The 12,374-nt window shown below is 41.5% G+C and overlaps 1 protein-coding gene across 1 annotated transcript in view; it reads right to left on the bottom strand.

The window, feature by feature from the left end:
- The window catches only part of ttn.2 (titin, tandem duplicate 2), a 218,262-nt gene that overhangs the window by 47,509 nt on the left and 158,379 nt on the right, over positions 1-12,374 (bottom strand). The window contains exons 185-204 of the mRNA XM_080904000.1: positions 11,555-12,242; positions 11,165-11,429; positions 10,656-10,982; positions 10,259-10,543; positions 9,835-10,134; positions 9,453-9,755; positions 9,037-9,312; positions 8,634-8,933; positions 8,247-8,549; positions 6,997-7,296; positions 6,624-6,911; positions 6,222-6,524; positions 5,637-5,939; positions 5,250-5,555; positions 2,682-2,969; positions 1,941-2,231; positions 1,516-1,803; positions 844-1,431; positions 413-517; positions 127-324 (exon numbers count right to left, since the gene is read on the bottom strand). Of these exons, the coding sequence (XP_080760126.1) occupies positions 127-324; positions 413-517; positions 844-1,431; positions 1,516-1,803; positions 1,941-2,231; positions 2,682-2,969; positions 5,250-5,555; positions 5,637-5,939; positions 6,222-6,524; positions 6,624-6,911; positions 6,997-7,296; positions 8,247-8,549; positions 8,634-8,933; positions 9,037-9,312; positions 9,453-9,755; positions 9,835-10,134; positions 10,259-10,543; positions 10,656-10,982; positions 11,165-11,429; positions 11,555-12,242 (6,305 nt within the window). The remainder of the gene's footprint in view (positions 1-126; positions 325-412; positions 518-843; positions 1,432-1,515; positions 1,804-1,940; positions 2,232-2,681; positions 2,970-5,249; positions 5,556-5,636; positions 5,940-6,221; positions 6,525-6,623; positions 6,912-6,996; positions 7,297-8,246; positions 8,550-8,633; positions 8,934-9,036; positions 9,313-9,452; positions 9,756-9,834; positions 10,135-10,258; positions 10,544-10,655; positions 10,983-11,164; positions 11,430-11,554; positions 12,243-12,374) is intronic.

Here is a 12,374-nt window from a genome sequence, read left to right as displayed (position 1 = left end):
AGAAGACGGTTGTAAAACATTTCAAAAAGAGACATGGTTGCCATAGCTCAGGTAACAAGTACTGTAAACAGTACATAGTTGAATAAGATTAGAGCAAAAAAAAGATTCCAGTAACAGTGGACTCACCAATAGGATCCAGAGCAACCACGGCCTCAGTTACTTTGCTAGCCTTTCCCAGGCCAGCCATGTTCATGGCCATTACCCTGAACTCATATTCTAATCCTTCTGTCAGTCCAGTGACTCTACATTCTTTTACTCTCAGAGGAGTATTACTCGCCCGTTTCCACATCAGACTGTTCTTTTCCTTATACTCTATGTGATATCCTAGGGAAAACACAAAATTACTTGATCAGACTGATTGTTATTTGCTGTTTGCTCATACTTAGCATGTACATTGATCACTGTTTGTTACCAGTAACTGGGGCACCACCAGTGTCCTTTGGATCAACCCAAGTCAGGATGGCTGATTCATGCCTGATGCTCACAATTTCTGGTGGAGCAGGTGCCCCGGGAACATCTGGAGGAAGAAGAGAAAGCGAGAGGAAGACATTAATATGTGTAATAAAATCAGTTCAGTATAATGCAGATGATGTCATTACACGAGAAAGACTGATTTAAAAAATCCCTAAACAAAGCTATAGTTTCATTTCATTTACTAGTATTTTAAAAGTACATTTGTAAAACAAATACATCAGGTCTTATAATGAGCACTAAATGTTATTACTAGAGATAATTTTGCCCTTTTTCAAAAAAAAATTAGAGACAATGTCTTGACAAGACAAAAAGATCTGAAGTATAATCAGTTATAAATTAACAGTGGTAGTAGACAATGGCCATACTTACTGAAAGGATGCTGGGCAACGACTGGGTCAGACCTCAGATGTTCTCCAACCCCATACTTGTTCTCAGCAAACACTCTAAAGATGTATTCTATCCCGTCATGGAGTCTGATCACTCTCATGGTGGTCTTCTGGATGGCAGAAGCCACTGTAGTCCACTTGTTATCTGTTGTTCTCCTCTTCTCCACAATGTAATTAGACACCTCTGCACCACCATCATCTTTGGGTGGTCCCCACTCTAGTGTGATGGCATCGGCAGTTATCTCATCAAACGTAATGGGTCCAGTGCAAATACCGGGTTTGCCAACCACCTTCAGCTGGAACTTGCAGTCCTTTGAGCCAGCACTGTTCCTGACATTTATAGTGTAGGTGTCAGCATCTCCTCTCTGGCAGTCTCTAATCAGTAAGGTGGTGATGCCCTGAGATGCTTCAACACACATCCGGCCAGTATCACCCACTCCCATATCGCCCTTCTTCCAGGTAGCAGTGGGGTTTGGAACTCCAGTGATGGGGATGTTAATGCGTGTTGTGCTGCCCTCCTTAACCACACAGCAGCCATCGTGCAGATCACTTAAGTTGCAGTCGGGTAGCACTGAAGTTCAAAAGGATAATCATCATTAAAAAGTTCAACATTATAATTTTAGTATAACTAAGAATAGCATGAAGGCATTTTTACCAAATTGGTCCTTTGCAACAGCAGTGAGCTCAGTGGGTGGTCCCTCTCCAGACTCGTTGAGTGCCTTGACCCTGAAAGAATACTCCTTGCCTTCTGTCAGTTCTCCAATAGTGTGTGAGGTATTCTTGCCTTTCAGGATCTGCTTCCACTTCTCCTCGCCTTCACCCTGCTCCAAGATGTATGCAGTAATAAAACTCCCACCATCATTGATGGGCTTCTTCCAGGACAGGGTGATAGAGTTCTTTGTAGTCTTCTGAGCTTTGAAGTCTGTCACTGGACCAGGTTGCTCTGCACAGGAAGGACAAATGGACGAAGGTTGAACGTTTGTGTTTTTTTAGCTACATATATAGTGTCTGAGCTCATGAATGCAGTGGCTATACAGCATGAGTATATTTAAATTTAAGTATCAAATATCTTGTAACTACCAGAGGCCCTGATGCTGCCTGGGGTCTCACAGCCTTCTCCAATGCCGTATGCATTTTCAGCTAGAACTCTGAAGCAGTAGGCCTGTCCTGCCTCCAGGTTGGTGATCCTGAAGGAAATCTTAGGACAATCTGCTGACACACAGGTCCAGGCTTTCCTCTCAGCCAAACGTTTCTCTACGATGTAGTTCTTAACTGGACTACCACCATCAATCAGTGGGGCATCCCAGGTGATGCAGGCATGGGTTCTGGAGGTTTCCTTCACAGTCAGGTTTAAGGGTGGGCCCGGAGAATCTAAGTGGGCAAGAGAAGCAATTTCTTTGCCTTATAGCTTTCAGAAAGTTATACAAGCACGAGTACAAATGCATGTCTGAAGTGAAAGCACACATTAGGCCTATGTGTGCACTCTATATTTATTTAAAAAAAAACATTTTCTTTCTTCATGCTGATATTTCTGATATATCTTATATAATCATATATATGTTCTACTTTTTTACACATTTTAAGGTGAAAACTAGGTTCGACTCCATTTAATACATTTAATGTTTAATTTTTAAAACCACCATTTCAAGAATTGTATTTCAGCTCGATGCAGGTTAAGAAAAACCTCTTGATAGATTTGAACTATAAATCAGTGAAAAGGTTTTTCACTTACTTGGTTTCATTTACATGTCTACATTGCATGTGACAGTACAACTCACTGGAGTGTGTGTACTCAACATTTTATATGCCAGAAATTCTTACCAAGGACCTTTACTACGATGGTGTAGCTCTTAGAGCCGCTGCTGTTCTCCAGTGACAGAACATATTTGCCAGAATCACATCTGTTAACATCCTCAATCATCAGTAGGGTGTCCCAGTCCGATGTCTTGATCAGTAGTCCTTGCCTTTCCTTCAAATTAGCATCAACTTTAGTCCATGTCACCTTCGGTGCTGGGCGTCCTCTCAGTGGTACATAGAGCCTCATGGTTACTCCAGCTCGCAGAACCAAAGCTTTTCTCAGGTCAGCGTCAAGCTCAGCATCAGGAGCAACTGGAGGAAACAAAGGGTGGGTCATTAACAGTGTTGGATAAGTTACTTTGAAAAGGTAATTAATTATAGTTACTAGTTACTTCTTCAAAAAAGTAATTGAGTTAGTAACTGAGTTACAAGATTCTAAAAGTAATAATTACTTGAAAAGTAACTATTGTGTTACTTTAAAAAAATCCAGGGTATAATTGGCCATTTTAACTACTTTTGATGTTTCCTCCACATTTCACCTTTAAAAACTATTTACTTTGTTTGGTCTCATCCTTTTCAGCACAACCTCACGTGTCTGAATTTACAGTCATGTTTTCATTTTGACAAACTGTATTAACACAATTGATCTAAAATCAGACAAAAAACATAAAATCAGAGTAGAAAAAGTTATATTTTTACTGTAACAACCACAAACATGTTTAATGAATCATATTTCATAACTTTAAATGCAAATATAAATTGTCAATGTTTAAATCATATGCACATGTTTTACAAATAAAGTTATTTGCATCCATTTACCTTTTACCCTCTTTTTAATAACCATTTCAAACTATTTACAGAACAATCAGCTGTTCTTCAATAAGATGCCACAAATTATTTGTGCCACTGCAAAAACAACATTTCTGTCTACTATAAAGGAAACATCACAGCCTGATACCTGCAGGTCTGACAGCAGCAGGTGTATCACTCCTGTTTTACCTGGAGACAGCAGTCGCCTCATTGTTCTGACACACAACACAAAACTACACACTAACTACACAAGACAACACATTAACTACACACTCCAAACACGCTAAACGTCATAAATCTCTCACATCTCAAAACTCTCTCTCTCTCTCTCTCTCTCTCGCCGTCACTCCTGAAACTTCCGCCTCTTCCTAAACAACCAAATGTCATGTTGCCATATCATTTTTTCATTGGTCCACATGGTGCATTTTCCCACCAACACAAACGGGCAGTTTTTGTTTTGTTTTTCTTATTGTTTGCTCATAAGCAGAGAGTGTTCGTTGTGCTGTCCTTAGACAGTAAACGTGACAAAAGTATTGAGGAAAAAACGCTGCGTATATATAGTTTATCATGACTCTGGTTTTACGTGGCCTTGTCACCTTGTTGCTTTGTCTTTAAGTGGTCATGTGATTGACCACGACTACTTTATTCTTCCTCAGTCAAACAGCAGCACTCATGCCATTGTTTTGCCCCCTGTGCTCCAGGTGTTGTGCCAGACAGTGATCGTGATCACCATCCGCGGAAGCGCAGCTGCTTAAAGCTGCAGCGCCCAGATTACTTACAGCTACTTCCTGCAGCTGATATAAGATGCGGTAAACTGAACACAGCTTCAACCGTCTGTTTGTTGAAATAGTAACGGACCGCATTTTCTTGTTAGTAACGGTAACGGCGTTGTAACGATAGGAATAGTAATTAGTTAGATTACTCGTTACTGAAAAAAGTAACGCCGTTACTTGTAACGCCGTTACTTGTAACGCCGTTATTCCCATCACTGGTCATTAATCACAGTGACTAACTTAACTGTTATGTCGTCTGTTAGTTGCCATTATTTCTTCTGTTAATCTGTCTTGCCCATTTGGCAGTACTCTCTTTTTGCTAATTTGTCCTCCTGAAAATATTAAGTGTTAATTTTGGCTAATACCAAGAAAGTCTTAGTTTATCAAGTTCACCAAGAATGATACTAATTATTGATAATATGTTTAATTAATAAAGTTAATTCGCTAGCGGAAACAAGTAATATAATATATAGATTAAAAAGATAACCACAAAGGCCAGACCAGCAATTTCAATTACGCTAGCAAATTGCTGGTTGGTCAAATTTTTCTAATAGTTGGACTTGATATGAGAAATTCTATGTTGGATTAGGTAAATGGTTATTTCATTTTCTTCGATTACCACTGAGCCAGTTAGTAGTCATACAATCTGATCTCCATAATGTCATATGCACTAAAGTTATTTAATGAAATTGAGTTCCTCTTTCACAGTGATAAACTGTGATATAGTAATGAGAGATAAGGTGTACTACTGTATTTGCTGACACAGTCTCTCCTTCAAAGCCAAGCTAACTTGATTGATTTTTATATTGCCTCTTGATTTAATTCTTTTTTCTTTTAGAGATTCAGCAATAGCCACACGTATTCATAACAATGATTTAGACATAAGCTGTTGATCTCCAGTGGAAACACCCCACAGAAAACCATTAAATTAAACCAGTAAACTAAACAATTTTCCTTTTGGAAATTATTTATCTAAATAGTGTTGAATCAGAGACAGCTGGGAACATACTTAGAATATCCTTAGGCATGTAGTTTCCAGGCACCTCGCTGGGCTCACTGTAGCCAATCTTGTTAACAGCCGTGACTCTGAACTGGTACTCAGTGTTGTCCATCAGGCCTGTCAGCAGGAATTTCGTGGCCTGGAGTTTCTTCGGCACATTGCATCTTGTCCAGCTCTCTGCATCAACTCGCTTGCACTCAACCAAGTATCCAATGATCTCACAGCCACCATCGTATGCTGGTTTGGTCCAGCTAAGGCTAACTGACGTCTTGGTAGAGTCCACCACCTTGGGGAAGGCAGGTGGCCCGGGAGGATCTAAATAATTATTTATGAATAATTAGTTGTCTGAAGCGTTTTACTTTCATTTAGAAAGTGTGTTTTAAAGCAGATACTCACAGACAGGGTCAATAGCCAGGGCACCATTTGAAGCGTCGCTGGGTTTCCCAAGACCAGCCTTGTTTATAGCAATTACTCTGAACTCATACTCAGAGCCCTCAGTCAGTTGAATGGCCTTGATGGTCCTATCAATGACTGGTCGGCGGTTAACCTTAGCCCAGCTCAGCTCAGTGGCCTCACGTTTCTCCACCATGTAGCCAAGGATGGGAGACTTGCCATCATTGGCTGGGGCCTTCCAGCTGACTGTCATGGAGTTCTGTGTGATGTTGGTGATGACAGGTGGCTCACATGGACCAGGAACATCTGACAAGAGATAATGTTTTAATTCTCTGATGGGCTACACCAACTTTGATCAACATGGTGTTATAAAGGAATAAAAAACTTACACATTAGCCATGTCACACAATTCACAATTTGAAAAATTGAATTTAAGCAAAAAAATGTCAAGATATATATCAAATCACAGTAATTTTAATGATTTAAACATGGTCAAGCTAATATGAGACTTTATGCAGTCAGTAAAACATGCATGCTTTCATTTTTTCATTTCATTCTCCTCAAGTAGAATACAGTGAGTTTTCTTACCATACGGATTCTTGACCGTGACGGCATCAGTCATAATGGGATCTCCCACACCATACTGGTTCTCAGCACTGACTCGGAACTGATATTCGTGTCCTTCAATAAGTTTCTCCACTGAACAGTCAGTGATGTGTCCATGGATGTTTGAGGTGACCAATGCCCAGTTGGCCCTGCTAGTCTCACGCTTCTCAATGATGTAGTTAGTGATTTCAGAACCGCCATCTGCAAGTGGTGGCACCCATCGCAGCTTAACACGGTCAGCAAACACCTTAGAAATTTTCACTGAGGCTGGAGGGCCTGGTTTGTCTGTGGTAGAAAAAACACAAGGATAAGCTTTTTTCTCTCAAAACATGAAACGCTAGCTTAAGCACTACAATAAAATGAACTAACATAACTTTAGCTTACCGAGTACTTTGACCTTTATGGTGGCGTACTTGGTGCCATTGACATTTTCAGCTGTGATAGTGTAGTCCCCAGTCTCTTTCCTGGTGACAGAGTATAGCTCCAGCAGATGAAGATGTTTCTTTTGGGACATCTTCATTCCCTCAGCAAGGACCAGAGGTACTCCATCCTTCTTCCAGCTCACTTTGGGAAGTGGTTTGCCAAAGACCTCAGCATCCAGGAAGACATTTTCTCCAGCTTTCACCACAATCAGGTTCTTCATGTTAACACCTAATTCCACACGAGGAGCAACTGCATAGAAGAGGAAAAAACCCCTCATGATTATTTGTATATGACTGTATTTGTGTATCACTTTCGTTACTATGCAGAGTTGTACCATTCTCTGCGATGACAGGAATAGGGTCAGACAGCTCAGATGGAAGGCTGCTGTTAATTGCGGTCTTGGCGATGACTCTAAACTGGTATTGTTGACCCTCCTGTAGGTTAGTCACCACATAGTTCTCTGTCTGGATGTTCATGCAGTTGGCATTGCAGCGAGTCCACTTCTCTTCTGGAAGCTTTGTATATTCCACGTAGTAGCCAATCAACTTGCTGCCACCGTCATGCTTTGGACGGCCCCACACTAATGATACAGTGCTCTTGGTCACATCCATGGGCTCGGGTTTTCCTGGTGGGTCTAGATAGAAACAAAACCCCCCACAAATGAACAGTTGTAGACGATACAGTTTAAATAACAAAGAATGAACTTGAATGCAAAAGAGTGCAAATATATATAGCAATATATCCTGAAATTAAAAAGAAAATATATTAACCAGAAAAAGTAGAATTTGAATCATTCTGATATGAGTCAAAGACGATTGTGAGTGGGGAGTATTGTGTAGGTGATTTTGACATGGAATAATTAAACTACTGATTTTATCATTGAATTGCAGCATCTGTAATCATTTAATTGCTTTCTCCTCAGTTTTTGTGGGTATTAAATCAACTACAGCATGTTTATTTAAAGGAAGGGTTCCCTAGCTTTACTGTTATATACTTTACTATATTACTGTTGAGTTGACATTGATTGATTGATAATTAAAAAAAAAATGTAACTGATTGATCAACTGATAGACAGAAAAATAGAATTCACCACTTTAATGTTAGGGCTAAAATGGGCTTCTGTATTTCAGATGTGTTTGGTTAGTTAACTTGTAACGGAAGTAGGTATTTTAAAAATAAATTTCCTTATCTTTTTGTTTGACATGTATTAAAGGGCCTGGGGCTGCTGAACTGAATCACTATTAAATATTTAGCCTTGGTACATGGAGCACGTTATCTAAAAGGGGAGATACATTTTTATTCCGTGGTTAAAAATAATTTTTAAAAAATCAAATGTTTGCTAGCTTCAACAAACTGATCGGGAAATGTTAAAAACAACAGAGGGCATACATAAAATGATGTATATGATATTTTTTCCAGTTAATAAAAACATGAATGACATAAAAGTGCAGTTGTGTTGTGAAGAGCTCTTTGAATTTAAAGTTGTCATTTTTGTGCTATTGGTTTTAACTGAAATTTACCAACAATATGGTGAAATGGTGAGAAAAATTATGATGTTTTTCTAGTTATAAGAAGTGTTCATACCGACAGCAGTCCTGGCAGTGATGAAGTCTGTCTGTTTACAAGGTTTGCCCTGTCCGGCCTGGTTTTGTGCTGACACCCTGAAGGTGTACTCCAGGCCATCGATCAGGCCTGTGCAGGTGTACTGAGTGGCTTTGACCAGAGTCTCATTAGCCTTCACCCACAGAAGGCTATTCCTCTCCTTCTTTTCAATGCAATATCCACTGATGGGGCTCCCACCATCAGAGCTGGGACGCTCCCATGATAGGATGACGAAATCCTTGTTGATCTTGTTTATCTGCAGGTTTCTGGGTTCACTCGGAGGATCTTTGTGGAAAAAAGCCATTAACACATAATGTTATTCTTGTAATGTTGGGAAGCTATGATACATATTAGAATACAAATGCTCACCAAATGGATATCTGGCAATCATCTTCTCAGAGTAGGTAGGCCCAGAGACGCCAAACCTGTTTTCAGCACGAACACGGAAGCTGTACTCTTTGCCAGGTGTCAGTTTGGTCATTCTGAAGCTCGTCTTTGTGCAAGATGTAGAAACGGTGATCCAATCACCCTGGCTAACATCACACTTCTCTACAATGTAGTTGGTGATGTTGCTACCACCATCCTCCTGTGGCGAGTTCCAGAGCAGTGTGCACGCATCCATGTCCAGTTCAGTGATCTCCAAAGGAGCTTCAGGGGGTCCAGGGATGTCTGAGACACAGACAGCACACATGTTGATAATGGAAGGCAGGGCAAAGCACTGCTGATGTGTTTACAAGAACCAGCGGTGTAAAAAGTCTCCGTTCTAACTTACCCATGACGATGACTTTGAGGATCTGATTAATCTTGGCAGTACTGTTCTCAGCTGACAGGCTGTAGTAACCACTATCCTTTCTTGTGACATTCTTTATAATAAGTGAAGTAGTTGTCAGCGTCTTTACAATGGACAGGCGATCAGAGGTTAGCACATCCTCATTGCCCTGCTTCCACTTGCAGACAGGAGCAGGTTTACCTGCCACAATAGCCTCAATCGTCATCTTGGATCCAGCTCTGACTGTCACAATGTCAGGCATGATTATCTTCGGAGCCACTGAGAGGAAGACAAAATATCAATAGTTACTTCTGTATTTCATGATGATTTAAACTTTTTGATTGACCTACATAAATGACAGTGTCTCAGTTACTATTATCCATACTAGTATGAGGAAATGTTTAAACTTGTCTACTCACTGAGCTGCTCCTTAACTTCAAACATTCCCTCAGCCTCTCGAGCCAAACTGACTCCCACTGAGTTCCTAGCAGCCACTCTGAACTTATACTTCTTTCCTTCTTTCAGACCAACTACCACGATAGTCAGGTCTTTGACCACAGAATATGGTGTCCATTTGTCCTCAGGTGCACCCTCCTCCTGGTAATCCACCACATAACCATTGATTTTGGCACCTCCATCCCTGAGTGGTTTTAGCCAGCCCAGTGTAGCACTATTCTTGGTGATCTCTAACACGTCCATCTTCTTTGGAGGGTCTGGCTCACCTGAATCCAAAACAAAGCAGGGATTAGGAACAATTAACAAAACAGACTAAATTCAGAGTCAGAAGAACACGGAACTTACTGATTGGGTCAACAGCCAAGTAGGACCTGGGTGAGTCCTGAGGAACTCCAATGCCATACTTGTTGCAGGCCATGACTCTGAAGTAATACTCAATGCCAGGTGTAAGGTTGGTGACCTTAAAGCTAGTCTTCTTCAGGTCCTCTGTGCACTTGGTCCAGGTCTTCCTATCAACCTCTCGTTTCTCCACAACGTAATTGAGGATGGGGCTGCCTCCGTCATTCTCTGGTGGCAACCAGGAGAGTTGAGCTGTTGTTTTGGTGATGTCAGTGGCATCCAGGCTGCCAACCGGACCAGGTGTGTCTGTGGACAAAATTTTTTAAATCAAAGACATGACAGCCTCCTCATTAGTGACCAGTCTTTTTAAACGGGTTTAAAAGTTATTAAAAGAAAATACACCATTTGACATTCGTTTTTTGTTTCTCACCAAGGACTTTGACACGGACAAATATTGCTTTCTCTCCAGCTGAGTTGGACAGAGTGAGTGAATATTTTCCAGAATCCTCTCTGGTGCTCTCAGGGATAACAAGGAAGGACATGGTGTCAACCTGGTCCACGTGACCTCGGCGGATTACATTGTCCACACCCAACCGCTTCCACGTAACCTTGGGGGCAGGCCTTCCTCTGATCACGGCGAAAAGCCTTATAGGACAACCAGCCCTCACAGAAAGGCCTTTCCTCAGACTGGCATCCAGCTCAATTTCTGGAGCCTCTGTTTTACATGAAAAACAAATGAATGTTTAGTGTCATCAGCTTTTGGAAAATTTACAAGACTACTGTACTATAAAACATTTATTGAGGCACAGAATCTGATGACTTCTTACCCAGGATCTCCTTGGGAGACACTGCCTCCTTCAAATAAGCATGGCGTCCCCAGCCCACCTGGTTTTGGGCTGACACCTTGAACTCATACTCCTGCTTTTCATCAAGCTGGCCAATAGTAAATTCTGTGAGCACCAGTGGTCCATGAGTATCAATTCTCTTCCAGCCCACTGTGGGATTCTCAGGGTCCGCCTCACTTTTCAGCCTCATGTCCAAGCTATAGCCAATAATGGGGGCGCCACCGTCATAGACAGGTTTAGACCAGGACAGAGTGATAGAGGTTTTTGTGCTGTCGGCCACCTTCAGGGCTGCAGGGGGACCAGGTGGCTCTGTAGGTGGAGACAGTGAAACAAAACTTATTATGAATGCAGAAATAAAAGACGAAGCTTGTCAAATCTTAAACCCCATTGTCTGGCATTTTACATGTTCTTCAGCTCTACCACAAAAAAACAAAACAAAACAACCCCCCCACTTGAACTTCTTAATAGTAAAGTTGTGACAGCAAACTCACCAATAGGATCTTTGGCTGCAACTGGTCTGCAGGGTTTACTGGGATCTCCCAGACCGACATCATTCTCAGCTCTCACTCTGAACTGGTACTCATGGTTTGGAATCAGGTTGGTTACTTTCATGCGTCTCTCAGAGATTGGGCTCTTAGTGCAGGGCACCCAGCGCACTGCCCTCTTCTCCTTCCTTTCAAGGATGTAGCCAGTGATTGACTTTCCTCCATCATTCTCAGGAGGAGCCCAGACCACAGTCATCTCATCTTTGCTCACCTTTAATCACAACCAATTATTATAGCTATGTTAATTACTATGTTATAAAAGCTTGAAGATGTTGAAATGTTTTCCACGAGACACAATTTGAAATAAAACCGAGTAGAGAGTATACAAAAATTTACCTTGGTGACTTCAGGGGCATCAGGGGGTCCAGGTTTGTTGAACTGAGTCTTGACAGTTATAGGCTTACTGTCCATGGCAGGGCCAGTTCCCATCTTGTTTTCTGCCCGCACTCTGAATATGTATTCATTGCCCTCCACCAAACGAGTGACGTTGCAGTATGGTGTGACCACAGAGGCTGAATATGTGGACCAAACCATCCTCCTGGTTTCACATTTCTCTAGAATGTAGCTGTCCACCTCACAACCTCCATCATCCTCTGGAGCATCCCAAACCACTCTGCACTTGTCAGCTCCAATGCCAGTAATCCTCAGGTCTCTCACTGGGCCGGGAACGTCCAGGACATTAACATTGGCATATGCTGTGAAAGTCCCACCCGAGTTGGTGGCAGTGATAATGTATTTTCCTGTGTCACTACGCTTGGACTTAGTCATCAGAAATTTTGAGTAGTCTGGGCCAGTTTCATAGCTTATTCTGGGATTGTCTCCAGTAGCCTTATCTTTCATCCATTTAACCTCAGGCTGGGGCTTTCCTCTCAGAGCAGCCTCCATCCTGACTGACTCTCCAGCTTTTACTGTCAGTGTTCCAGCCAACTTCAGGTCAATGACAGGCTTCTGGATCTCCTCCCTCACCAGAATATCTGCAAGTTTTACCCAGGCACTCTCACCTCCTTCACTGACAGTCTGCACTCTGGATAACAAATTGTAAAAATAAAGGTAAATAAAGGTAGATAGCTGGATAACCCTTACAGAACACAATTTCTGATCAGATAAACACCCAACAAAACAATCAGTAATTACAAATTAGAAATGAAGTAACCTA

This window comes from Rhamphochromis sp. 'chilingali', assembly GCF_963969265.1.
Source record: "Rhamphochromis sp. 'chilingali' genome assembly, chromosome: 14".
Taxonomy (NCBI): domain Eukaryota; kingdom Metazoa; phylum Chordata; class Actinopteri; order Cichliformes; family Cichlidae; genus Rhamphochromis; species Rhamphochromis sp. 'chilingali'.
The sequence above is the reverse complement of the archived record's forward strand: the minus strand, read 5'-3'. Positions and strand labels throughout refer to the sequence as shown.